The sequence below is a fragment of the Brachionichthys hirsutus genome, chromosome 9 (genome assembly GCF_040956055.1).
Source record: "Brachionichthys hirsutus isolate HB-005 chromosome 9, CSIRO-AGI_Bhir_v1, whole genome shotgun sequence".
Lineage (NCBI taxonomy): Eukaryota > Metazoa > Chordata > Actinopteri > Lophiiformes > Brachionichthyidae > Brachionichthys > Brachionichthys hirsutus.
In genome coordinates, this window is record NC_090905.1 from 10,935,775 (window position 1) to 10,963,435 (window position 27,661).

General features: G+C 45.3%; 2 protein-coding genes across 2 annotated transcripts; one reads left to right on the plus strand and one right to left on the minus strand.

The window, feature by feature from the left end:
• Positions 1 to 3,100: 3,100 nt before the first annotated feature.
• shc2 (SHC (Src homology 2 domain containing) transforming protein 2) lies at positions 3,101 to 14,476 on the plus strand. Its single transcript, XM_068743342.1, has 12 exons — positions 3,101 to 3,868; positions 7,771 to 7,841; positions 10,383 to 10,443; positions 11,096 to 11,215; positions 11,541 to 11,594; positions 11,796 to 11,847; positions 12,006 to 12,132; positions 12,742 to 12,922; positions 13,094 to 13,187; positions 13,682 to 13,855; positions 13,940 to 14,268; positions 14,348 to 14,476. Exons 1-12 carry the CDS (start codon positions 3,101 to 3,103, stop codon positions 14,474 to 14,476), a joined length of 2,160 nt encoding a protein of 719 aa, XP_068599443.1.
• Positions 14,477 to 16,721: 2,245 nt separating this feature from the next.
• ankrd24 (ankyrin repeat domain 24) lies at positions 16,722 to 26,625 on the minus strand. Its single transcript, XM_068743840.1, has 22 exons — positions 26,590 to 26,625; positions 24,495 to 24,625; positions 23,804 to 23,892; positions 23,661 to 23,725; positions 23,476 to 23,533; positions 23,316 to 23,386; positions 23,048 to 23,154; positions 22,699 to 22,871; positions 22,161 to 22,183; positions 21,883 to 21,975; positions 21,239 to 21,364; positions 21,043 to 21,156; positions 20,782 to 20,911; positions 20,471 to 20,649; positions 20,154 to 20,317; positions 19,194 to 19,957; positions 18,798 to 19,114; positions 18,283 to 18,516; positions 17,695 to 17,871; positions 17,464 to 17,625; positions 17,284 to 17,349; positions 16,722 to 16,790 (listed from the first exon to the last, which is right to left on the minus strand). Exons 1-22 carry the CDS (start codon positions 26,623 to 26,625, stop codon positions 16,722 to 16,724), a joined length of 3,348 nt encoding a protein of 1,115 aa, XP_068599941.1.
• Between the last annotated feature and the right edge of the window lie 1,036 nt (positions 26,626 to 27,661).

Below are 27,661 nucleotides of genomic sequence, written 5' to 3' on the forward strand. Positions count from 1 at the left end.
AGCACGTGGCCGCCCCGAGACCTTAGATCGTCTATCTATATTTGAGAAGATGTCTCACTCAGCTCTGGAAACGTTTTTATTTTTTTTATTTTTTTATTTTTACAGACAAGGGACCACCACGTCCAACTGTGAGTGTATTTTTATCGATATTCTCCAAATAAAATATATTATTTTACAGCCATTTTAGCAAATCAAATTTTTGGATTTGCGCTAATCGTTCCAGGAATGTTCGAATTCATTTCTGATCTCGCGTCTGGAAATTCTTAGCGCGAAAAACTGTTAGCTGTTATCATCACATTGTTAGAATCTCTATGTTGATAATGGTCGTTAATGCTGAACTCATTTTACAGGTACAGTATTTCAGGTGTAATAATTAATGTTATAGGACATTCAGCCGAACAGAATAAATTGTTAATTAAATCTTAAATATAAGATGTATACTTTAGTTACTTTGCAAATCATGGTAGAAAAGAAGGCCTCTATAATATTCAGAATTTAAAAGTCATTTGGACTGTCTTTGTTGAGCATCATAATCATGTATTGGACAGGTATTTGTAGTGTTTAGTGTTTTCCAGGAACCGGTCTAAATAGTTATCTCAGTTATGCTTTTTAGGGGTAGTTGTGATATAGTTATCCCTTAGATAAAACATTTAATCCAGAAACGAAGTCAATTTATATTGTGTTTAATTTGTTTTCTATTTTACATATTTCCACTGATTTAATATGTATATTTGTTAATATATTAGTATCTAATGTTGTGTGCATGAAAAACATACTGTTTAATCATTGTTGCCAAGGTAATGGCTGCTAATGAGTGTTGTTGCATTCACGGCATGAATTGTTCCACTTGAAAATGCAAACTGCTAATGTTAGAAGGTAAATATATCAACTCTCTAACCCACAGCATGATCACTTGAACAAATAATCAAGTTCAATTAAGCAACTTATTGTTCTTTTTACATATTCATACTATTGTATCTTTTTTTTTTTATTTGAAGCAATAAAAGCTCCATTTTGTTTTTATGTTGCTAGATAATTTGTTTGTTTTATGGTAGAAAATAGAAGAGAACAAAGTGACCAAGGCCTTCTGCATCTGTCAACATGCACTGACTCCATCTGGTTTATCAGTAACCTACTCTAACACATTCTAGCAAACAAACGAGAACTGACTGGTTGTTTGAAACAAGCTGGTGTGGCAGTGGAGTCGGGGTGCGGGTGTTGTTGTAATGTTTCTGATGGCCATTTGTGTGTGTGTGTGTGTGGCTTTCTCATGGTGCATGAATGTGTAATGTCTCCTACCTAGATCTGGATAATATTTTCATCCTCTTTGTCCTCAGACACTGGCATACAGGTAAGATTCTGTTCAGACTGAAGTTTCAGATAAGTGCTTAATTTGAATTGATGGAAATCAATATATATATGTTTTATTTTGCGACTGTCTGCATTGCGTACTGTTGTGGTGTTTGAATCAACAATAACATGATCACTCCCCACTGTCTGAAGTGATTTCTGGGACGGCAGAGATTGTAATGACTTTTTGTATTGGATTTAAACAGTGGACGGGGACATAATGAGCTCTTCCATGTCTGAGTGGGTGGTATTATTTAGTCAGTGCATATCCCCTGTTTTCGTGGAACGGATGATCCTGACTGTTATTTCACAATCATTGCAGACATTGCTCCGATCTGTATTTACAGATGCTTGTTTTTGAGCACAGAGGCTTCTTTGTCTATTCTTTTAGCCTTTATTATGACTTTTTTTTTTAGGACTAATCTCAGTTGTTGTGGTTGATCACTTCTGATGTGATCAAGTCTCAAGCTTCTTCTTTTTGTGACTCCCACCTTTATCTGTACACAATGTAATCTAAACAACATCAAAGCCTCATCATCCTTTCTTCAACAACCAATCTTTGACTTTACCCTATCCTGCCATCAGATGCTTCCTCACAATGCCTTTTTATTATATGGGAAACCAAATTGTGATTGAAAATAGCGCTAGAAATGTAGAAAATTATTTCACTGGAACTGAGAAATGGGAAGGGATATGAAGAGAATGACATGAGGGGCTTACAGCATCGTGGTACGATGACTTACTGCTCCCCTGGGAGGTGGAAGGGAAGGTGGAGTGGGAGGAACATTCAGGCAGATGGGATATGGTGGATGAGGCAGATACAGAATCCCTATTCAGCGTTGCTGCCTTGTTTCCCTTTTTAAGTTTGTATCTATTACTAAATAAAATAGAACTTCACATGCACACAAATACACTTTAATTGCAGCAACTGACTGAGAGTCGAGATGACTGCAACAGATTATTCAAACACAATGGCAGATAACACAACAGAAGGTCACAAAATACAGCGCCTTAGGATTTAAAACATTTGTAGTGGGGACCAAATACAGAGGAGCTGGATCTGTTTCCTCTTTGTGTTAGCTTTACTCCATGCAGGAACAAAGATCAGTCGTCATCTGACCTCAGTAACAACAACAACAGGAGACAATCTTGTCTTTTCTTCCCATTTGATTCATTCATTCAAGAAACCTAAAGTCAAGCTAAATCTATAAAGTCAAAATCCATTTTATTTTTTATAAGCCCCTATTCTGTGTTAAAGATAAGGGGCTCACTGACACACGTTATCCATTTGCAGAATCATTTTCTATGCAAAATAAATAAATAGCATAAACACGTGGCTCTGCAGAGTGAACGTGTCTGAAAGCAGGGTGGTTCAGGCAGATGTGTTTTAGCTGATACAGGCTGGGAGCAGCCATGCAGGGCAGGGCTAATAGATCCAATGACATCATCTAGCGAGAGAGAGAGAGAGAGAGAGACTGTGAGCAGATGAGCGAGCTAGCCTGAGGCGGTGAGGGAGGCACGCCAGCTCAGACACAGAGGCGAGTGGCGTGAGGCTGGGACGGTGTGTGAATGGGAGAGGAGCAGATAGCTGTCAGTTACCAGGCTACAGGACTCCATCTGGAAGATTTCCTTTCTAGCTTTCTCCCTTCTTCCATCACACCCCCCCCCCCCCCTCTCCCCCCTCCCCCCTCCTCATCCTTTGGCCATCACCCGCCCACCCCAGCTCCTGCTTCAGACGACTCCTCCGGGCATGCTCCTTAAGCCAAAGTATGGCCGCTTTCGCAACGAGTCTGTGACCTCCTCCGACGACCTGATGCAGAGCCTAGCCATGAGCGGCAAAGTTGTGGCCACGCCGGTGGGCCCCTCCTCCACTCCGAGCCTCCCTCTGCCCCCTCTACCTCCTCTGGATCCCAGCGGCAGATCATCCTCCTCTGTTGGGGCTGCAGCCTTAGTTGACTCCCCTTGCCTAGACGGGGAACAGGATGCCACCACCACCTTCTGCATGCTCATCCCTAAGATGCCTCAGTGGAAGTTCTCCAACTCCCTGCTCAGCCGGAGCCCCTCGAACTCCAACTCCTGCTCTAGCAAGGACTCAGGCAAAGCCGCAGCAGCAGCAGCTCCCTCCCAAGCTTCTGCCCCCCTTCCTTCATCATCACAGAGGGCCAGTGGAGTGACCTCGGCTAGTGGCCCAGTGGCCAGTCTGGCGGCGGTGCTTAACTCCTGTGACCCTGTTTGTGTTACCCCCTGTTCCTTGCAGGCTTTTCGGGGGCAAAGAGCAGTTGCTACAGCACATTCTGCCAGTCCAGCTTCCCATGGACTTGGGGCCTCAGAGGCCATGGCAAGTCCTGGGGGGTTGAGCAGCTCCAGATCGGGAATGAACCGCAGGACAAGGGTGGAAGGTATGTGGCTAGGGGGAGACGACTTCACCCAGAAGGGTAGCTTCATCCACAAACCCACTCAAGGCTGGCTGCATCCGGACAAGAAGATTGCCGGACCAGGGGCTTCTTACATTGTCAGGGTGAGTCACTGGGCACTTGTTTTGCACTGTGTACTAAATATGCATTGTTAAAACACATCCAAATGTTCTGTTTTAAACATTCCTTTTCCTGATAATATGATATTAATCAACAGCACACAGCGATCAGTGTGTGTGTCTGTGTGTGTGTGTGTTGATTACCTCAGGTGAAGGCTCTCTGAGTGGGTGTGAAACAAAAGGAACCTCAGTGCCAGGTGGTTTGTCATGCAGCTCATGTGGCCAGGGCTCGGGAATACATCATTTAATCCAGAGCGATATGGCTCGGTGTGGCCAGAGGGAAGACTGCGTCAGGACAACACGCAGGCTTCATGGGCGGGGAGAGATGCACTATGAAGCGGTGCATGCCGACTGGAGTCCATGTAGGAGCTCGATATTGCTGCAGTTTTTACTACATGCTCTGTAAATACTCAAAAGCAGTAGCCGTCTGTACCTAGAGTACATCGATGGCCTGTTCCCACAGGAGGCTTGTGGGAGTGGCATCCTTTGTGTGGTTCCGGCATTGTTTACATCCACGCGAGCTGCGATTTTATCTATAGAGTATGATTTACAAACCCAGACAGCGCGCTAAAATCTCAAACCACGCCGTAGCTGGCGTCAATGCAGTAAATACAAGTGCAATGGAGTGGCAGGTAGCAGGGAAACTTTTCCTACTCGATCAGCTGAGGGAAGGGGACGGTTCTTTGTCCCACCAGAGAAAGGCATTCCATAAATGGGAAAAGACAATTTCCTCTTTGTAAGAGGTGTCTTTGTCAGCGTGTTCTTGTCATTTGTGTTTACAAAGGCTTGCCAGCCCAAGCAGACTGTTGATGTCGATGTCAATTTCGACCCCCCCCCTCCCGCCCACACCTCCGCCCATCTTGCCCTGGTCTTCCTCCTTCCTTCTCCTCAAACTAATAGCGTGGCTCTTGATTAGTGCAGCCTGGAGCCCAAGCACACATTCTAATAGCGTTATACAGGCACCATTCATTCCTATATTGAATTACAGTTAATCACATTCATTTCCATCATGTGATGTGGATGAAGATGTTGGATCAGTATGGGGGGGGGGGGGGGTCTAGTCATGAGTATGTATAGGCTCTCATCCCCATGAAGGGCTTTCCTAAATTCCTAACATGTGCTGTACTGTGATATTTGATTATTTTGACACGCGTAAGCTAATATTTCAAAGCACTCTATGTATGCCGTCTGCAGCCGCCACCAAACACAGCCCTGCAGCATTTAAAACAGCATCCATCTTTAGAGCAACAACAGCCGACCGCTAACATTCCATCTCCCTAAATCCGGGGCACAATATTTCTCCATCATTTTCTATAATTGTTTGTTGCTATTGTTGCATATATAAAACATGATCATTTCATGGCATTTCCTGCATCGGCGAACAATAAACCCACGCGAAGAAGTGAGCCATAATGTAAGAATGTGTAATAATCATTTTTTTAAATTAATTTGATAAAGAATTCTTCCTTGAAAGTTAACGTCTTAGTAATCCCAGGAACCTTGTGTTGGAGACTTGGCCCAAATGATGGGAGTGCAAATAGGATTATAGAAGAGGAAATGCAGATTATGTGGACATTGGAGAAAAAGAGAGAGAGACAATTGTCCTGATGGAAGAGACCCCCCCCCCCCCCTCCCTCTCTCTCCGCCTCCAGAACTGGTTAGAAAGCTCGTTAATCTTAGACTCAAAGGTCTCTCTCTCTCAGACACACACACACTCATTAGTGCTCTTCCTCCATGCTGTCTATCTGCTTTATTTGGATGCCCATTAGCCTTCACAAAGTGGCTGCTGGTCGCACTGGGGTGCGTTCACAGAGACAAAGTTCTGTGGGAGAGGATGTAAATAGCAGCAAACTCGTCACACAAGCAACCTCGTGCAGCCCAACCGGCTCAGATGCACGGCAGCGTGCTGAATTTTGTACGAGATGTTATAAATTCTTAAAGGTTTAGCTTATTGCTTCTGATGAAAGCGATCCTTCTGATTGTGGCACATTCACAGGCTCAGCATTGAGTTCAACGTGACCGAGCATTTAATACCAGTGCACAGAGCGGTAACCACAAGCAGAGGGGCCTTGTTCTGAGGGTTCCTGCTCCACAAGCACAGGTCTGTGAGGAACACACTCTTGCACGCACAGCAGAAGCCTCTCGGCGAAAGTCGAAGCTCGCAGCAGCTTGAAGATGACTCCCCCGTGACTGGTCACATTGGTTTGATCATTCGTTTCCTTGTTTTATTATAACTGCATTTATGGCAAAGGCAGCAAACTCATGCTGGTTATTCGAACACACAGTCATGTCATGGAGTGTGTGTGTGTAGGCGTGTGTGTGTGTGTCCGTGATTCATAAACACACAGGCCCGAGTCTCCATGACCGGACATTCCTTTCAGCACTTCTCTTTAATAGCAGCATTACGACTGGATCATCATTTAGCTTTGTCTGCCACACATTGGGAAGTGGCAGTTACCAAACCAGCCGCCCAAGAACCAGCATGAAAAGGTCGTGCCTCTCTAAGTTACTGTCTGGCAGAGGCGCAGCAGGACACAGCGCTCTTCGTCCATTTAATATAATGCATCGTTGATTGTCTGGAGTTATAAATAAAGCGTTTGATGTATGTTAACATTTTTACTCCAGCATTTATTGCGATAGCTGAATGATAAAACACTACTGCAGCCAGCCAGCAGATTTTGTTTGCTACTTTGATCATGCTTAGCCTCATCCAGAGCAAACAGAGGAATAGACCCGACATCAATGTCATTCTGATGCAAAACTACAAATCCAGTCCACCAAGTCCAATAAACACCCAGCGGGCAGGTTAAATCGGACGTTTTCCAACATATGGTCTCCACTAATTTGTAGAATTTGCCATGCTTTCAGATTTGCCAAATATCCAAATATTGGCTGCACTGGTCTGCTTGTTTTTTTTTTTTTTTTTACTAAATAAGATTGTGATCATGGGCAGCACGGTGGCGCGGTGGGTGTTGCTGTTGCCTCGCAGCAAGAAGGTTGCGGGTTTGATTCCTTTCTGACATGCACGCTGCAGCACATGGACGTGCTGTTATGAGAGCTCACGACGACTGGAGGCTGCATTTTGGGTATAGATGAATGGCTCTGTGGTTGTGATTGATCTCGATTCATCCACTGCCAGATATCGGGGATTGTTGGCTCTTGAATGCAGGATACGCAGTGTGATGCGCAGCACTGGTGCAAAAGCGTCTTCAAATTCAGTGGCTGTATCCAAAAATGTGTACAGTACACGCTCCATGCATCTCTCAGGGCCTCAGAAGCTCGTACACGAATTGGAGCTCTGAGTGCTGCTAATCTAGTCAATGTGCCATTAGCACCATATCCTGACAGCCATTAGAAAGCTACTCAGCGGGCTGCTAGTGTTGAACAAAAGCACAACGCCTGGGTGGACTTAGATTATTAAATAGTGTTAGAAATAGGAGTTCATATTCTGCTTTTGTTTGTTTGGTTTTTTTTACATTTTTATCACCACTGAAATAATATTTTATTTTACTCCAAATGCAGTGTTTGATACACACCTTTGACATGTTGAGATATTTTCAATCCTAAAAGTTGATGTGTTCTTGCATTTAGATTTTTCGATCTACTTTTTTTTATATCTCTCTGATTAATAGATGTGCTTCATGAAACTATGATTTCAGGGTGACCACAGGCCGTTCGTCCTTCATTTCATCTCTCATGCATTTGGCTGCACATTTTTAGTGGCGGTCATGAGGAGGAGGAGGGGGGGGGGGGGGGGGTGGTACCTTTTTTCTGTGCGACTGAAATGGTTCCCTGCTGTGTTAATATGCTTAAGAAAAGACCACATGGATCCACTGTCATGATTTCAAGCTATAATTAAAACGCATGTCTCTGTCTGTCTTCCGCAGTACATGGGCTGCATTGAGGTTCTGAAGTCGATGCGGTCATTGGACTTCAACACACGGACTCAGGTGACGAGGTGAGCTGCTGGCCGTCTCTACTGGGACCAGTGAATCACCCACGATAATATCCAATCCCTCATAGGGGTGTCTTGGCTTTGGGTTGTTTATAAATGTCATATATTTTTATTGTAAGGCCAGTATGGCTTGAAGAGTGATAAAAAAAAAAACTACTATAGATTTTAGTTTGATTTCTTTAATTTCATTGGAAAATTGTGACGGCAATGCAATCGTTAAAATGTGACAGGCTTTTCCACGTTGGTGGTCGTACGTTCGGCGACAGACATTCACGGATCCACGGTTTGATGTGTTTATGTGTTGAACCTCAAACGTAGTCAGCGTGCGTTTATGGCGTGCACGTGATGTTATTGTCATAAAATGAAGGGTTTGCTCTATTCCCCCGCCTCATTCCCTCTCCATCTCTGTCTTTCTGTCCCCCCGTAATTGATCGCCCGTAATCGGAGCCCACTGTGCATCTAAGGCCTAAGTGTGTGTGTGTGGGGGGGGGGGGGGGGGGGATGAGGCAGCATATACAGAGTGATAGAGAGGGCGATCTATTATTGATGATGTTTGCTAATGACTGTTGAAAGCTGCAGTGGTGCTTATGAACGTGCCCTTCTGGATAATGTCTGCAGCTGTAACTTCTTCTGGGGGGGGGGTCTCACACCAAAACATCAACAGAGAAAGAAGCCCCACTTAGCATGAGCTAAACCTCACCGGGATGGACTGCATCAGTTTCCTCATCACTGTTTTAGTGAATTACTTTGTTTGTTTATTTGTTTATTTGCACCCTCCTGGTTGTTGTCTTTGATCATTTTAAGTATGTGACCTTTTGTGAAATTCACACCCCCCAATTCTACACCGACTGCATGTGTAAGACACTTTAGGAGCAGCCACTTTAAAGCAGATTTCCAAGTGTTACGAAGATGCGAATGAATAAAGGTTTGGGACCAGCCGTCTGTGTAAAGTCCATAAGTCAATGATTGTTATAGTTTTTTTTTTTTCTTTATCAAATGTAATGAACAAATTGGATTTGAAAAAGAGCCAAGCCAAAAAGCGCTGTCTTTTCCCAAGGCTTGCTGGCTTGTACACAAGTTAATTTAATCCTGGGAAACCACAACAAGACACACAGTCCTTGTCGGAATTTCTGAAAAGTTCTTCAGCCCCAGGATTTGTAAGATTCACAGAGAACAGCATTCTCTGTGTCACAGTGATTGTGCGAGCCAGCATTTTACTGCAACAGAAGCTCAGAGAGGCGTCAGACAACAACAACAACAACAACAACAGCCCAACAGTTCCTCACCCCTCTTGTCAGCATGAATCATTCAAAACATCATGCTGTGTTTTTCTTCTTTTTTTTAAGTCCCTGAGTAGACCTTTACTTGACATGCGGCCCGGGATGCTGCTTTTTAAATATTTACAAGCCACTTGATAGGGGTAGCCGCGTCACTGCTGTCCCCGTTGTCCCCTGGCGGCGAGAGTGCAAGTGCAAGCCTCAACTCTGCCTTATGCCTCGCTCCCACTATCAGGCGTGCAAGGACCGAGCCTTTTAAAAGCCCATTATGCAGCCGTTTTCCCAGGAGTTATGGCAGCTTCACTGCAGAGTGGTATCAAATCCGCAGAAAGAATTGCACTGCAGGAGCAACATATCATGCATTGCACTGTAAACAAGTGCAGAAGTAGACGTGGTGCTGCACGGACTGTGAACATTCTGTTCTGCTCAAAATACTCTTCTACAGAGAGGAAAAAAAAAAACCCAGCACTGTTGATGACAATTGTTTTCTGAGCCTTTGAACGCCACTTGAAGCCACTGCTTTGGTCTTGGACCTGTGACGGCTCTGTGGTTAAACAGAACACACCAAGCCTCTGTTCATGTTTAACCTCAGGCTTCTTTATCATTGGGATGCAGCTCTTTCTGTGTTTTTTTTGCATCTCGGCCTGTGCAAGTGTAGAACATTAACTATCATTCTTCCTAACGTGGTTAAGCAGCGCTTCAAAATGAGGTTACAATTAAGTTTATTAAAACATTATTCGTGTAATTGTGTTACAAATATACACACAATTCTTCCACGGGTTGGAATTTGCCTTTCTTATTTTGATCAGTCAATCAATCCATTTGTGACGCTGTTGTTTGTTGCTATGGTGATGTTTACACTGCTATTGTAGCGTACAGTGTAAAGTAATCCCACAAGAGATAAATAATTACTATTTTTAAACTTAATTCTGAATTATTATGTAGAATATCTGCTCTGTTTTTCAAAACATATTCGAGCTGTGGGGGGGCGAGAGTGAATGCAGAAATTGCTGAGTCATGTAACAACGCTGTATGTTAGAAATCAAATGTTCTGCTAGATTTAGCTCACGACTCTGTTTAACAGCTTCATGTTCTGAACGTGTACGTTTCTGCAGGAGAGTATTCACCAAACCTAGCCGAAAAGCATTTGTTTGTTATTAGCATACGACACTTATTAGCATAAGACAATGCATCCTTGTTAGCCAATTGATGAGGGGCCAGTGTGCCACACGGTCTAACCTTTGACCTTTCTTCATTCCCTTAATAGGGAGGCCATCAACAGGCTGTGTGAAGCTGTCCCAGGTGGGAGGGGCGCTTGGAAGAAGAAGGTTGGTCATTATTGTGCATGCAGATTTACGACTGCTTATCAGTGGCCGGTCCAGAACCCTGATGCTGCTCTCCTCCAGACGCTAGCCACATGCTATCTGCTGATGCCATCCCTGCATCCATCATGCCTCAGAGGATTTCTTATTGTTCAGGCATAGACAAGCCTATCGTGGGCGATATGAACCTGTTTCTGATATGCAGCAGGCGAATGTGACAAGCCCTTTGGTGGAGGCACAATAAAAATGGAAATTGACTTCTATAGCTCAGAGGAGGCTCCCTTATCAGGGCATATTGTTTCATTTTCTAAATTTAGTTCCCACATTTTCGCTCCACCTTCCCATGATGCTCATCTGCTTACAGTGAAGTCCGCGGCTCACGGCTTTACATAATGCAATCATGACTGGGTTGCTTTTTCCATGTAGCAGTTCAGTTTACAGCGCATCACCGTGCGACATCAGTGCAGCAGGCAAAAGGTTTACAATATTGGATTTACAAATGTTATATTTCAAAGTTACTTCTTCATAGAAAATGGTTTTAATTAAAATAAAAAGAACATTCTACATTATTTAATGTAATTATTATGCATTACTACTTCTCCCGTAACAAGCGTCGTGCCGATAAGATGTCCGCTGTGTTATTGTCTCTGTCATTTAGACCCTGAACAAAGCTCTCCAGTCCACAATGGGGAAGAGCAACCTGCGATTTGCAGGCATGAGCATTGCATTAAATATTTCCATAGAAGGCCTTGGTCTGCTCATCCCTACCACTCGCCAGGTATGATGCTGACTCCCGAGAGGTGCCTCTGTGCGAGGATCTGGCTGATCCGTTTATCAACATGACCGATATTTAACTGATGTATGAAAGAATTTCTCCGCTCTACAGTGGTTTAAATGATATTCGTGTGCATTTTCGTCTTTCAGAACAAAAATATGTGAAATGGTGATTTTATAGTAGCTATAAACGTCAACTGCGCTCCACTTTAGACCATGTGGCATCATTTTAAAATATCTTAAATATCTTTTGAACCCTGATTTACATACGTTAATAGTTTGTAAGTCACAGGCAAACCTCTGGCTCAGGCGTCCACGTTCTCTTTCAGGTGATAGCGCACCATCCCATGCAGTCTATCTCATTTGCCTCTGGAGGAGACACGGTGAGTGCAGCGTTCGACCATCCCCCCGTCCCTCCCCAACGTTGCTGTAGGAATGGACATTTTGACTGCAGACTGCACATATCTGACTGGACTCAAATTGACTGATTCCCAATCTCATGACTGAACAATCAATGAGGCCTTTAATTTAGTTATATGGCTCTAATTCCTCTCCTGTAATTGCATTTTGCCTGTTTGTTGCAGGACATGCCAGATTATGTTGCGTATGTGGCCAAAGACCCAGTGAACCAGAGAGGTACTGCATGTCTTCTGAAGCCTCTGCTTTAGTTTCACTACCTGATTAATCATCCTCAACTCTAATACGTGACTGAAAAAAAACAAAGCACATCATACTCCCCAAAGTGTGTGGAAGCTGGAAAAAAGATTTCTCTTTTTTGTTTTTTATTCCTCCAGCGTGTCACATCCTGGAGTGCTCGGATGGTTTAGCCCAGGCAGTCATTGGCACCATTGGGCAAGCCTTTGAGCTGCAGTTCAAACAGTACCTGCACAGTCCTCCCAAATCCATGATGTCCATGGAGAGGTAACAAGCATCTGTCATGTCATAAAAAAAAACACACCAAATGAGTTATTTGCAGCTGCTTTCTAAAACAGGAAACAGCTGTGGGCTGTCTAGTATCTCCCTTCTTCTAAAAGAAGAAAGAGCACACTGCTACGATTTAATGAATGTAACTGGCCAGGCATCTCGCAAAGAAAAACACTGAGCTGCCTTTTCCGTAACAATATCAAAATGTACTGTACGACTCTCTGATCCTGTTACGAGAGAACATAATAGTTTGTTCCCACGTTATCCCAAAATCCATCCTATAATATAAATCTTCATGGAGCCTCTCTCCTCTTTGAGCAAATCTGAAGTGTTACGCTGATGTCCCTGCCGGAACAGACATTTCTGTCTCCCTGCTGCGGCTCTGATCTAAATACATCACCAGCAGATTTATATAGAACACTTTAGGATGTGGCAATGTCATCTGATTGGACTGAATCCATTCCAGAACCCAGATCTCCTTATCGCCTTGACCTCATATATAATACAGCACAAAAAACACCTGTAATGCTAATCAACAACATAGACATGTGTTGTAAGTTGCATTGAATGCATCTTACAACACATGCACCTGTGTTCATTTTTCAGGTCTGTCAGGACAGAGGAGCCGGCGTGGGGGGAGGAGGAGGACTTTTCAGATCACGATTACTACAACAGCATCCCGGGGAAGGAGCCGCCCATCGGGGGACTGGTGGACTCCAGGCTAAGACAGAGTGGAGCACTGCTCGGTCACATCCACACACAGCCCCAGGGCAAGGCGGCAGCACAGGTGATTCTGTGGGCTTTACGTTGTAAAGGTCAGAATCTACATTCTGACCTTTCTGAGTTTCAAGTCGAGTGCTTCTAAGATGCATCACATTGCAAGGCATGTCCATTCCGATGTGAGGATGTACATGTATTCATGATGTTTTCTTCTTCTGGTGTCTGCGTGGTTTGACAGATGGGCTCACCGGCTAGGAGGGAGCAGGTATCTTACGCCCCCGGCCAGCTGTGCTATGAGCTTCACTGGGACACAGAGACGACCAGCAGCTCCGGTGAGACATCTTCTGGTGGAATGTATATCGTTGTAAAATAAAACCGCTCACTCGTTTGTCAGAATAATTCGTGCTATAGTTGCTACAGAGCTGAGGCATTTGGTGAAACATTAGGTTTTGATATATTTATAGAATAAACTGAAGGAGTTCTGACGTATTATTTTCTCTGTGAAAGTGAAAGTGTTATTATTGCTTCATTTTGTGTCCTCAAACAAATGTACTTACCTTCTGGAATAAACTGTTGGCCCTTCTCAAGACAGCTGATATATAATATAAGAGTTTTCCCAAAGTTTTCCTAAAGGCAATCACAACCAATAATAATGAGTGTATTTATTTGTCCTCTATTTTCCCTTAGTTTGGTGAATGAGACTCAAAGCAGGCAGTCATAGTTTACAGCCACTAGAGGATGCCAAAGAACATGAAATATCAAAAACAACTTGCGCCAACAAACATCTACTTGTCCGGCAGGCAGTTTGAACACTGATGTTTCACAGGTCTGACATCAGATGGTTACCTGTGTGCAGACGGTCAGCCGCCGGGCAGCAAAGACTATGAGGAGCATCAGTACGTCAATACCCAAACTATAGACAACCTGAATCCAGCGGGGGCGGAGGGACCCAGAGGGCCCAGGGCGCCAGATAGTCCAAAGAAGGACCTCTTTGATATGAGTAAGTCCTGAGATTTAGCGAGACAGATTCTGATTGCTACAATAAAGTAGCACAACATGACCAGACTTAAACCTTTTTGTATAGGGCCCTTTGAGGATGCCCTGAAGCTCCACGAAGCCTGCGGCGGAGCCGTTGGGTCCAGCGTGTCTGCTGCAGCTGGAGATGTCCAGGTTCTGGAGGACCAGTGGCCCAGCCCTCCACGCCGTAGAGCCCCCGTGGCCCCGAATGAGGAGCAGCTCCGCAGGGAGATGTGGTACCACAGTCGCATGAGCAGACGCGATGCAGAAAGGTTCCTGGTCCGAGACGGAGACTTTCTGGTCCGGGAGAGCACTACAAACCCGGGACAGTACGTGTTGACGGGCATGCACTGCGGCCTGCCCAAACACCTACTCCTGGTGGACCCGGAGGGAGTGGTGAGTCCGGCAGCAAGCAGGGACAGCTCCGATTGTGTTGTTAATCCAATGAACGAGATAGATCTCATCCTCCCTGCAGGTCCGGACCAAGGACATGCTGTTTGAGAGCATCAGCCACCTCATCTCGTACCACCTGAAGAACGAGCTCCCAATTGTAGCAGCAGAGAGTGAGCTGCACCTCAAGCAGGTGGTCAGGAGGAAACAGTGATCCTGCTGTTCCCCAAACGCCATGGTAAACAGGGGTTACTCTACACACGTCAGGATTCCTACAATCAGTGAGGGACTGGCTGCTAAAAGTCAAGATGCATTCGAGATGTTAAGGGGAAGCCAAGGGATATTTTCGTTTTTTCAAGAATACGAGTACACAAACTGGATGTTGTCGTTATGTGGTCAATTTCACACTTCTTTACTCGATACAATAAAAGTACATAATGTGTTTCTGAATGCAGTAAAGTGATGGATTATCTGTCTAAATAATTACTAAATAATTTACATTCATCTGTGCTTTCTTTTGTTTTTGCACGTTATCTCTCAGGCGACTCTTTCCATGCAAGACCAAAAATGGAAAGCAATCCCCTGGATGGCTATTTATCTGAAGCAAAGGATATCAATGGTTCCTTTTTTACCGTGAACAAATACCTTCAAAAGGAGAGCGAGGTGTTTGACACATCCTTGGACCGTATCTGCCTTTTGTCTCCCAGGATCAAAGCAAACTGTCCCCCCGTCAGCATGCAGTTCTGGAGGAAAGCAGCCACAATGTCACTTTTGGGCTCATTTCAGAGTCGGAGGCCTCAAACTGGTTCAACAGTAAAAGTGACAACTGTGGGAAGTCAAGAAGTCACTTATTTTCTGGTTACAGATGGTGTCTGCTTCGTGCCCAAATCAGTGCAAGGAATGAAGGCACTCTGACTACGAGAGACAGCTTTCGCGGCGTCTGTCTCACTGGGATGTTGAGACGTTTGCGGTACGACTCTGAGATGGCACAAAGGAGAAACGCGCTGAACGCGATGCAGTGTCGGATTTTTAAAACAGCCACCGCCTCGTTTCTCATTTCTCCATCATAATCGATGATCAAATTCCTCGTACTTTGTTTAGACAGCCGTGTCTTTCTTTTGCATTGCTTGTGAGGGCTGTGCTTCTTTGTTAGATGCGTCAGCCAGTGAGGATTATCAGTCAGACTGTTACTCAGATTAAATCGCCACTCTGCATACAAACGCAGTATATCCTGTATTTCCACAGCCCCAGTGCCTTAATAACTGCAGAAACAGGCATTTGTGTCAAAGTCTATGAAATATGCATTTATGCTTCTGATGCAAAACACTAGTTTCTTGACCTGTCGATGAAAGACTGAACAAACTTCAGAACGATTAACAGTCGTGTAAGCTGCTCTTGTTGTACCCGATATGCTGTTTTACTGTTGTTGTACTTACAACAACCGTCTCAGTGAAACCTTTTTCTCAGAGGCAAGCCATAGACGGCATTGTAGTCCACGGTGGTGGATGTGAAAGATTTGGTTTGGGATTGAAATTAAATCAGGGGTTCATTTTATCATGTCGCCTTGGTCTTCACATGTTAGAGATTTGCTTGTACTTCTAATGCTTGGCTGCAGTTAAAGATTTCCTACCCGCAGTGTCTAAATTGCTACTAAAGGTGGGCCCTGTACTTGTAGAATTTGTCTGTCATTAGCATATCTTTATGCAAGCCCGCCACCAATCGCAGCTGCGGCCTCATGAATGAATGCACAGAGATGAGAGCGGCAATGCCTTTGGTGAGGGCCTAAATGTTTATTATCTCATGTCTTCTTTTTTGTGTTCTCAGGAATTCCGTGGGTTGTTGTCTCTTTGATTACATTTAACTGCTTTTTTGTTGTTGTTGTTGTTAATAAAATTCATTAGAAAAGAGTACATCTCCAATCGTAGTTGCTCATCTGTGAATTGTCATGTCTGCACAAATAATCCCCAGCTGTTCAACTTTCCATGTGTCCATGTGCCGCTGCCAAATTAAGCCTCCAGGTTTCCATCACTAAAAATAGACGTGAGGGACGATTGTCGAGGCTGGCCTTAGCGACTGTGGGTGAGTAACGCTAGAAAGACCGGGCTCAAAAGAAATGATCTTTCCATTTTATTATAACATATAAAATTAATCGGCTGTCACACAATCATTGTATACAGACTACATAAAAAAAAAACGATCTGCCCCCCTGAACCCTTAATTTAGGCTGCTGACATCTCATTAATCCAGTCATGAAGGCACTCCTCTCTTTCATTATCACTCAACCCTTTAGGCTGTTGTTTATGTTATGCATGCAAATACGTTCCACCATGAATCAGTTATATTTTGCGTTCTAAAAGAGTCGACGACGACACTGGTCCCCGTCGCTGTGCTGGAGCTGCTCCATGCTGGTCTGTCAAGGACTGGAGTTGGTGGGTCGAGGGTCGCAGGTGTTACAAGGCTCATTGCTCCTGATGCGACATCCTCAGTATTTGCAGTAGAAGATCCTGCACCTCTTCATCCATGCGGCCCTAATATTGTGTGATCGATATAACAAAATAAAGGCTCAACAGACTTTTGTAAGCATAGTGAGAGAAAATTATAATATTCTCAGATCAATAAAAAAAATTAAAAAACATCTACACCAAACCGTTCTCCAAATTAATGAGGCGTTAAAGAAAAGACACAGCGTCCTAAAGTAGACTACAGGCAGATACTCAGCTCTCCTCAGAGATTAACCTCTGAACAAACTTTCATTAGGACCTTGTTGATGGAATACAATGAAGCATAAAGGAGTTCTATAAATTGGCCTCGTCTGAAATTTCACGCACGTTGTCTGGTAATCTGAGATGATGGTCAGATTGCTTCCCCCCCTACCCCAGGAAGAGGGGGAAACACTAATCCAGCAGTCAGTGCCATTTACGGTCCTGACTCCAGACTATGAATAACTGTCCACACGGTTAAGCATAAAAAAAAGGTAAACTTATTTATGCTCATGCACATCTGATTGTACTTTCCACTGACCTGCACAGCGGCCAATAAATGGGAACGGTATATAGTCACCACCTGTTTATGTTTTCTCTCCCAGTCCTGCAAAAACATCACAGGTGACGTTACTGTCAGCTCAAGCCTTTGGGACATTACGCTTTTGTTTTTAGCCTAATAAATCCCTCGTGTCAGCACCCCCCCCCCCCCCCCCCCTACCTGGAGCTGCTGGGTCAGTATAGAGTTCCGGTTCTGCAGTGCCATTTGCTGCCCAGGGTTACCATGATGGGTAGATGACGGGGTGGAAGTGATGCCTAGAGGAGGCGACAGAGCTCCAAGCGCCTCTTTTAGCCGGAAAACATCTTTGGACAGTTCTGTTATCTGCACAAAGACAGCGCCATCGGTGCCTCGTAGGTGCTTCAGCAGCAGCTGCGTGAGCTGAATCCTCACCTTCCGGTCTTTCTCCTTGACCAGGCCCTGGGATTCCTGGATGTCCTTGTGAAGCTCCTGGATGTGGCCGGATTGGGCCCTTAATTCGGCGAGCTGCTGCTGCACCGTGGCCAGCTGGGACTCCGCAACCTGCCGCTCACTCTTGTTAAAGAGCGCTTCCCTCTGTACCTGGAACACCTGCATCAGTAAAACCACCAGGGGAACCTTGTCACCGTAGAAGGGAGGTCTACGCCTGGTAAGATCTACAGTTCAGATGCTTTTTGCTACCTAGTAGCTAACTTCTACCTAACTTCTGCAAAAACGTTATTCTCTTCTGGTAATTGTTTTTTTTATTTGAAGGAAGCTACACTGGAAAGAGGCAAGTTGTGCACACAACAGATGTTTGCATCTGTATGCAGAAGGTTGCATGAAACAGAGGGCTGAATAGCACACAAGTGCACACAAGAATAATGTAGAGGCAGAAAAGAGGCCTTCATGGAACGCGGCTCACTTTTGTGACACGCATAGTAACATGTAATGTGGCATTAGAAAGGTTTGGAGAGGGAGACATAATGATGAATGCATACCCACACACACACACACACACACCTCAGTGCAGGTCTTCTCATGTTTACGCGTCAGATCGTTGAAACGAGCCGTAACAGCGTTGATCTCGGCCTGCAAAGACAGCCGGAGGGCCTCGTGATCCTCCTTGGAGATCAGGCCCTGCTCTGCTGCCTTTTGGGACTTGAGCTCTCGAAGCTCCATCTCCTTCTCACTCAGAGCCTCCTGAGCTGCCGCTGCACTGCTCTCATTGGCCTGCAGGAGGTGCTGGAGCTCTGCCTAATCCCAGAAAGCACAAGAATTAAATGATGATAAACATGAAGTGCATACTCATTAGACAAATGCACTTCCAAGAAAGAAGAAAGAAAGATTCACGGGCTATATAACGTTTTCATAATTTCATGGTCAATAATCTGGCGTGACTCCGCCTCCCCAGGATCATTTTATTAATAAAACAAGACGAGAAGGAAACAGTAGAGGCAACACGTTAAACCTCTCACCATGCGGCGCTATTTCTTAAACACTCAACTGATGCTAGCTTTGCTTTATTGCCCTCTGACCTTCAGTCTCTCATGCTCCTCTTTGGGTATGGCGTTCTGCAAAGCCTGGAGTTTGACCTCCGATCTGGCAGCCTGTTCCTCAGCTTGACAACGATGGCTCTTCTCCTCCTGGAGTTCCTTCAGGGTCTGAGCCAGCTGCTCCGATACTCCAGACAGTGCCTCCTTGTGTTTTGTGAGGGACACCGCGTCCTTTATTTGCAGGGCGTCCTGCGCTCTGCCTTCCCGCTCGGCGCACAGACAGTCCAGAGCCTGGGCCGCCTCCTGCCTCGCCGCCTCCAGCTCTTCTGTCACTGCAGCCAGGGAGCGTCTGGAGTGGCCTGTTTGGACAGATGCATGAGCATCAATAAAACGGTTCAAGAAAAGGAATCTTAACCCTAGAAAATAGGCCTCACGCACCTGATATGGCTGAGGGCCCTGAGCGTTCTGAGTGCTCCTCCTCTTCTTCCTCCTCTTCATCATCTCCCTGTGGAGGAGGCCGGAGTCCCTCCAGCTCCAGGAGAGCATCATTGAGCCTTCTAGCCACGTCAACCCTCTCCCTGGCGAGCCGCTCGCACTGAAGCCCCAGAGCCACTTGCACCTCTTCCAGCTCCGAGCGAGGAACGCAGTCTCGCAGCTGCCCCTCGAGCTCCCCCAAACGCTCCTGGAGACGACGGACCTGATCGCTATCTCCTGCTCCTCCTCGCTCTGTCCCAGTTGTCCTGTTCTCTGCCAGGGAAGAGTCTAACTCAGCTATTTTGTTACGGAGGCACGTCAAAGTTTCTGCACGTTCTCCATCGCCGCGTATCTCCCCTTCGTGTTTCGTAAACTCTTTCTGGGCCAGAGCAGCTTGGAGCTCCTCCACTTTCTCCGTCAGCCGTTTGATTGTGTCCCTGCTCTTACTCCGAGCCTCACCCAGACTTTTAGCGAGCTCCTCCTCCAGCTCTGTCACTCTCGCTCTCAGCTGCTGTGTCTCTTGCCTCGGACCCTCCTCTGCAGCCCCGGCCCCACCACCTGTTGCAGCAGTATCCGCTTCGCCACACTCGACAGAAAGCACCCCGAGGCGCATCTGCTCCCTCAGCTCCTCCAGCTCAGCCTGGGAGGAGGCAAACAGCTCCTCCAGCTCATGCAGCTTCTTCTTCAAAGTCTCCACACTTTCTGCATTTGTCAACTTCTCATCACCACTGCAGAACGAGATGGAGATGTCAAATGTTTAAGCATTAGCCCAAACATTAAAACCCTCTAATGACAAATTGTAATCCCATAATGGACTAAAAGACTTTGGATATGATATTAACAAAGATGTGCAGGTAGGATAAAGGCCTGATCTAACACAGAACAGTTCTTGTGGATGTACAACATGAGTGGAATCAACCTTACCGCTCTTCGGCCGTGCTGGAGGCCTCATCTGAAGCCTGGGCCAAAGAGAGGCGCTCCTGAAGGGCGTCAAACTCCTTCCTCAGGGTCTCATACTGAACTATGGGAACAAATCCCGTGCTGGAGGTCTGCATGTCTGTGTCATCCTTCTCAAACATCTCCAGCATCTATGCGCAATACAGAGAATGTGATGACTCTTAAAATCACTGCTGCAAGTGTACAATTACATTTCTGGTGACAGAATTGAGAGTCAGTTTGGTGGGCACTGCAGGTATGCGTGTGTGTGTGTGTGTGTGAGCGTGTACTCTCCATGACCTTACCTGTACTTTGAGAGTCAGTTCAGAGTTTTGTGAGGCAAGGTCCTCTATTTGTTTGCGCAGCCCAGCAACCATTCCTGGGCCCCCCGGAGCTGGATGGGTGTGGGCCGAGTTAGCATCCCCATGAGAAATGGCCTCATCCTGCGTAGCGGCGGCTCTGGAGCGCTTTGAGAGCAGCTTCTCTAGAGGAAACATTCAAGAGCCATAACAAAATAACTGATCTGTGGGGGGGGTGGAATAGCAGGGACACGTTGATGGAAATCCAGGCATGCCATTCGTGAGGGCTGGGGAAGTTTCTATTATAGACTGCAGACCTGGAAAGTCAAACATTTCATCCATGTCCTCAGAGTCGCTGGTCCCGATAGCATGGCCTCCTTTCAGCTCCTCGAGCAGCTTGTCTCTCTCTGCCTCTGCCTTCTTTAGACGCTGCTTTAGTTGGGAAAGCTATAGCGTAAGCACACGTAAAGAGGTGGTGGTTAAACAGCAATCTACAGTCTTTACAAGATCTGAAGAACTACATCAGCGTAAATCACGAAGCGTGTCGTCGAGGCGTGAAAGAGGAGGAGCGTCTGCACCTCCTCCAGGGCAGAGACAGCACTCTGTTGTTGCTGCTCCAAGGCTTTGATCTTCTGCAGCAGACGGCCTCGCTCCAGACGGAGCCGACGAATCTCCTCGAACACCTCCTCGTCCTCCGCATTACACAAACAACCCAAAATAAATACAAATGAAGACCGAATAAAGTCTGCATTTCATGCTGTAAGAAAGACAAACAAACAGCTTTACAGCGCTATCTTGGGCTCGTTGTTGTGTTTCTGGAGGCGGAGGAGAGCGAGGAGGAGACTGGGGCTCAGGGGACGGGGCAGGTGGGGCAGAATTCTGGGGTGGGAAACCCGGGATCTGTGTGAGGAGATGACAGAACAAAATGAATGTTCATTAACATTCGGGTTCCTCCCACCTCCAAAAACAGGTGAACTGGTCACAACAAAATTGCCCGTCGGTGTGAGTGCGTTTGTCTTTGCGTGGCCCTGCTATGAACTGGCGACTCATCCAGTGTGTACCCCTCATCTCGCCTGCGGTCAACTGGGATAGGCGCCAGTAAACCCACCCATCCATCGATCTTCTTGTAAATCCGTGACCCGTATTTCGGAAAAGCAGCTGAAGACGAGACGATTACGAGCGTCTCTTCTCATCAAGAAGACGAACGAATGAATAATAATACCAATTATAATAATAACAAAAGAAATTCAGTCGATCAATCAGCATAATCTTTCATAGGCAGACTGTGTGTAACCATTGCTTGAGCCATATGCTAATACTTTGGGAACCAACCAAACAGATTCATGTAATTTATGCACACTCAAGCAATAAAGCTGGCCAGTTTGCTTGTGGTTAAATACAGGTGTTTCTCACAGTACCTGTAGAGGAGCGCGCGGCGGGAGAGGAGCTTTCCGTTTGCGAGGCGTGGAGCCCCCTTGCACTGAGGAAGTAGCTGAGGGGACTCTGGGAGACTGTGTGGGAGGGGGTAACAAACAAGCAGAGGTCAAGCGTGTAAAGGAAACACAATCGGAACAAAGGGAAATGAAAGCACAAAAGGCATGACTCGTATTGGAAAACATGCACAATGTGATCAACCAAAGTATGCCATGATCTCATTTGATGGGGAGCGATCCAGCTCACAGCTACGCAACGTTACCTCCTCGCCTGTGCCTTCAGAAGCTTTGTATGCAGAGGGAAACAGACACACAGTACGACAAATTGAGTCCTAAAACAATGATCTTAAGCAAACAGCAGAGCCTAGTACATACTCTCAGTTCCTGACAGTGTTCTAGCATGTAGTTTTTATTAGTATCAAACATGCATCTTGCAGTAAATCCAACAAAATCTGGAATTACACTTTAAAAAAAAAGACCTTTGTGGTGAAATCAATTCTCAATGAATTATCTTCTTAATCTCCTTTTCAAAGCAGTCACACATCTGCTTCAGATAAATCAGCAGCATCTTTATTGGGAGATGAAAGTGAAAAAAGCCTTTCGTCTGTGTGTCCCTTTCTTTCTTTCTTTTTTTAAATCCTACTTCACAACTAGACCCAGCTGTCTTCCTAAGCCACTTCCTCCCATTCCAACTGTCCTGAAGGAAAAGCAAAGTTGCAAATAAAATCCATTTATTCCACCTGATTGAACAGACCTAATTTGATTCGATTTAGGAAATGGCCTTGTTCGCCAATACTGAACCTGGAGGTGCTCCATTCAGTAACATCTGCATGATGTGGCGGTTGCCTGTGGTTACGCCGTAGTCGGTGGCTTTGTGTCCAAGGGCGTCAACCAGCTGTGTGTCGGCCCCGCCTCTTAATATAGCTTCTACAGTCTCTACACTGTCGCTCTCACACGCCAGCATCAATGCAGACCTGAGGTTCAAAACAAAAAATATATAATTAAAACAGGAAAACAGCAGCATCGAACCCACTAACGATGCAACAGATTGATCTGGCATCTGCAGAGACGAAGAAAGTTCCTGCCCTAGTCCTGTGGTCCAGCTGCCTCAGCAGCCCAAGAGAAGGAGAAGAAAAGACTTATTTTGTACCTTCTCTGGTTGTCTTGTATGTTTGCATTGGCACCTCGACCCAGGAGAAAGACACACAGCTCCATTCTGCTCATCTGGGCTGCCAAAATCAAAGGCGTGGCCCCATCCTGACAGGGACATGCATGCCATTATTCAAACATCACGGCGCAACAACAGGGTTATTTGTGAGGATCTCTAATGCTCTGGAGAAAAGCAAAAGCACATACAAATTAGACCGCTGACATTTAAAAAAAAACATGATATATTGTAGGTAATGTCTTCGACCTACTTCATCCTGGACATCTAGGTCACATTTAAAGTCCCACAGGGTTTCAGTGCAGGACAAGCAGCCACTGACAGCTGCAGGACAAACAATAAATTATCCTCAGCAGCTGGACTGTAGTCTGTAAAAGCTACACTGTGCCAGTTTTTAGTTCAGTAGCTGTCACCTGCGAGATGAAGCGGTGTCCTACCAATGCTGTCGGTACAATCTACTTCTAATTTCTCCTGCCAGGGAAAATAAAACAGAGATTGAAATGAAAAGTTGAGCCACTGGTAATTTGTGCAGTCTTAAAAAAAATCCCATGGCTCCAACAGTATCTCATGCTATTAACAAGTTAACTCCGAGTTCTACCTGTAAGAGTCTCTTCAAGCATTCCGATTGGCTGTTTTTGGCTGCGAGGTGAAGGGCGCTGAAGCCTGGAGCCAATCACAAAACAGACTCTCAAAACCCTCGGTAAACGAGATAAGACTTCATTTGATAATAAAGTCACATACCAGCAGCGTCTGGGATGCTGAGGTCTGCTCCGTGAGCGATGATGACCTCCAGACAGTCCAGTCGACCTTGGGATGCACAGAGGTGGAACCTGCCAGGACAGATGAGAGATTAGGGATCATACCGGAACTCATCAGTTTAGCTTTAGTTCAAGGAAAAAGTGGGAAAAAGAACAACTGCGCAACAGAATATAAAGGGTGGTACCTGCTAGTCAAACTGAGAGGCACTATGTTTCTGCAGAACAATAGATTCCTTCTCCTCTAAGTTCCAACCATGTAAAACAAGACTAGATTCTCTTTTCATCCACGGCTATCCCCGACTATCCCCGATTGTGTTGGGAATTAAAATACGGGGAGCACATAGAGCAGGTCCCTTTGATTCCAATTGATTTTAGATCAACATATTACAGGTGAATACATTCCAAATGAGATTCTCGGAAGCTGCTAAAACAATCTCTTTTTATGCTCAGCATCTTTTTAAAGCTCTTGGAGACATGGGTCAAAAAGTAATAATAGCAGCAATGAAAACACATATACTGTATTTAGTTTCAGGCAATTATTCACTACAGAAAACACGGTCAATGACCGTTTCCATGTCTGTCCCAGAATAAAAAGAGACTAGAAAACCGAACTGCTGAACTTCAGGGACTTAAATAAAATAAAAAAATAGGTACTGACATCATTTTTAACTTACGCTGACTTGCCCTCGGCGTCCAACTTGGTGGGACAGAGACCTTTTTTGACAATGAGAGCGGAGACCTTGTCAGGTTCATTCTGCTCCACAGCCTGCAGGAGCCTCTCGTCGCTCTTACTCCAGTCCTGACTCTGAGGGGGGGTCAAAGCAAGAGGACAGGTCAGCCATCGTACCTGAAACCACACTGCATACCTCATGACTTACAAAAGTATAGGTGACCTTTTTTCCTGCCCTCAGAGCATTCAATGAATATGCCATACTAGTTTAAAAAGTTTTTAAAAAATCGTAAAAAAAAGAGGGATAAACTAATAAACGTTCTTTTTCTTTTAATTCATAGGATTGGTAGATAATGAGAGAAGAGACCTACTGGCAGCGGCAGCAGGCTGACACAAGAGCAGAGTCGCTTCATGAGGCTAAAAACGGGCTGCTCGGGATCCATAACGGTTAGCAGGGCATCACACGCACACACACGCACACACACGCACACACACGCACACATACACGACAACACACAGCTGCAGACGAGCAAGCCACTGATTCACAACAAACGTGCAGACGCACACTGGAAACTACGGAGAGCTAGACCCAGATAACCAGACCCCCCCCTCCTCCTTTCCCCGTTCACAGAAAAGTCATGGTCAGATCTACATGCAAGAATCTACTGTCCCAATCACACCGTCAACGAATCCCTAAATCTCACCACGCATACACACAGTATCTGCTGCCCTGAATGACGGCTCCTTGTGCAGCGCTCCCTGTCCGTATCCAAGACGTTATCCCAACATCCTGCGTCGGCTGCACAGCCAGCCCGTCGGCTGCACCTTGCCCACTGCCGCATCCTTCCTTTTCTCGCTGACCTCCTTTCTCTAACCTAATAATATTTCTGTAACATGCACCCTCTTTCTCACCATCAGTCTTTTTGTGTGTGTGTGTGTGTGTGTGTGTGTGTGTGTGTGTCAGGTCCTGCACGGCACCCTCCAGGCAGCGTCACACTGTAGATCTTTTTCTCTGCAATAACTAAGGAGGGCCTGCGTGATGTGACGACTCAGCAAAATAAAAATAGGAGTAACAGAGCCAGCTCTGCTCTGCCGATTTGGGCGGTCATTTACACGCCAGACGGGACGTCAGGAGGCACAAAATCAGGCTGGATGCTCAACCGCTTGTCTGTGTGTGGGTAAAAATATGCATGTAGGATACCTATCAGTCTACGTACAGTATATACAACCTGTGTATTCACAACTACTAATAGTACTGTAACAGGAGATTGTCACAAATTGTGCACTCCAAGGTAAAAGAGAGGTAGACAGGAAGCAGTGATACTAACAGCATCATCAGGACCCGAGTGCTTTACTTCTTTACTTCTGCCAGTGTCCTAGTGCTGCAAAGATGCACGGTCACTAGTCCAATTATGAAAGCTGATAAGTGGCTCCACGCAGCAGGCAGAAAGCCACATCTTGAAAATACAGTACATTATGGGGATGGGGTTACAATGGATACCACGATACAAACCCCTTAACTGCAGGAGATGACAGCAGGGTAGTGGAGATTCTTTTGTGTGTGTGTGTATGGGTGTGTGTGAATAATTGAAAGCTACCTGAGATATCAGGTTATAGCAGCAGTCTGGAGACAGCGCTGCTCTCCTGCTGCTGCTGAGTGACACTGACCATCATACAAGCCATCAGTGGTTGTCTGAGGAAGTGAGGGATGTATCTAGTTTATATGTTTGTTTTTTTAAATGCTCAAATCAATTGTTTTCAGTTAATTGTTGTTGTTTTGTAGTTTAATTTGTATTTTGTATATGATCAACCGTTTAAAAACAATTTTGGTGGGGGGGGGGGGGGACTCCAGGAAGATTAGCAACCATGTTGGTGGAAGCTAATGGGGATCCACTATAAATAAACAAATAAACAAATAAACAAATAAACGCACATCCGCACACACACACGCACACACATGGACCCACATCAATGGCTGCTTATTTGTGCAACATCCACACACTGCGATGTCACATGAAGTACAGCTTGTACATCTCTAAGCAAAAGACAATCAGGTGCAGCTTTGAACAATGGAAAGCTTGAATTTTGGCATCTCTTACCTCATTCTTTTTAAATTTTGCCTTCAGACTCTTCATAGCGGTTTGAGAACCTCTCATTCAGCACTATAATGCACAAGGTGAAAAGACAAACAGTGCTATTAGAAGTTACAGCTTACTCTAGGTATTCATTATTTAATATTTACCCACAGGTCAGTAATAAAAACAGTGGTCTTGTACTCATGTAACATGTGTATTGAACTAAAACTAAAGCTTCAGTACCTGTAGAGGTGCAATATTCTACTTACCATTCAACCAACCTGTGGAAGATAGCCCTGCTCCAGGTGAGAGTGGCCTCTCTCCCATCTGTTCAGAATATTGGAGTCACTGCAGCCTGGCAGAGAAAATAAACCCGCCCCAATCGTGAATCAGCCAATCGAATTTGTTGACTACTCTCTGACGCGCCAGCAGAGAGGGGGCAGCGGAGGTGCACTTTAACCTGTTGTAAACTTTAACATCCTGTTCTTTACTGTGAAGTAGTATGTAGACAGTTGTGTTTTATGTTTTGATAAATGAGCATCTCTACAATGCCTGGCCAGCTGTCGCAAGAATATACACGTAGTACACTCAATCCGCCAAATGAGGGCAGTAAATACAAGGCAGCTGAAACAATAAAACGGAGTCCAGCTGTGCAATTCTTCTCCAGTACCTGCATTTTCAAACGAACTATACATTTTGAATTGGAAGGCATATACCGTTATATCTGCCTTCCAACAGGTGTGTGCAGCTGTCAGGCTCCTAGATGATGCTGCTCGAGGAGGGAAATGCAACAACGGAATGAGTGAAGTTCAGGGAAAATGGGTTATCCATATTTAGCTCGATATAATGAAGGAGTATAATTAATTTTCTGAAGTATTCCATGCAACCTCATTGTATCTGTTTGAGTCGATTACATATTTGGCTTCCATGCAGTAATGAATGCTTTGCATAAAAAAAACACAGATTTGCATGTCTGTCTGTCTGTTTGAGATTCTCACTATGAAAGGTTCTGATTGCCCATTTGTTTTGTTTTCCTCTCCCCATGAATGTGCCCTCCTCTTGCAGAGACACCTTGCCTGCCTCTTTGTCTGATTTT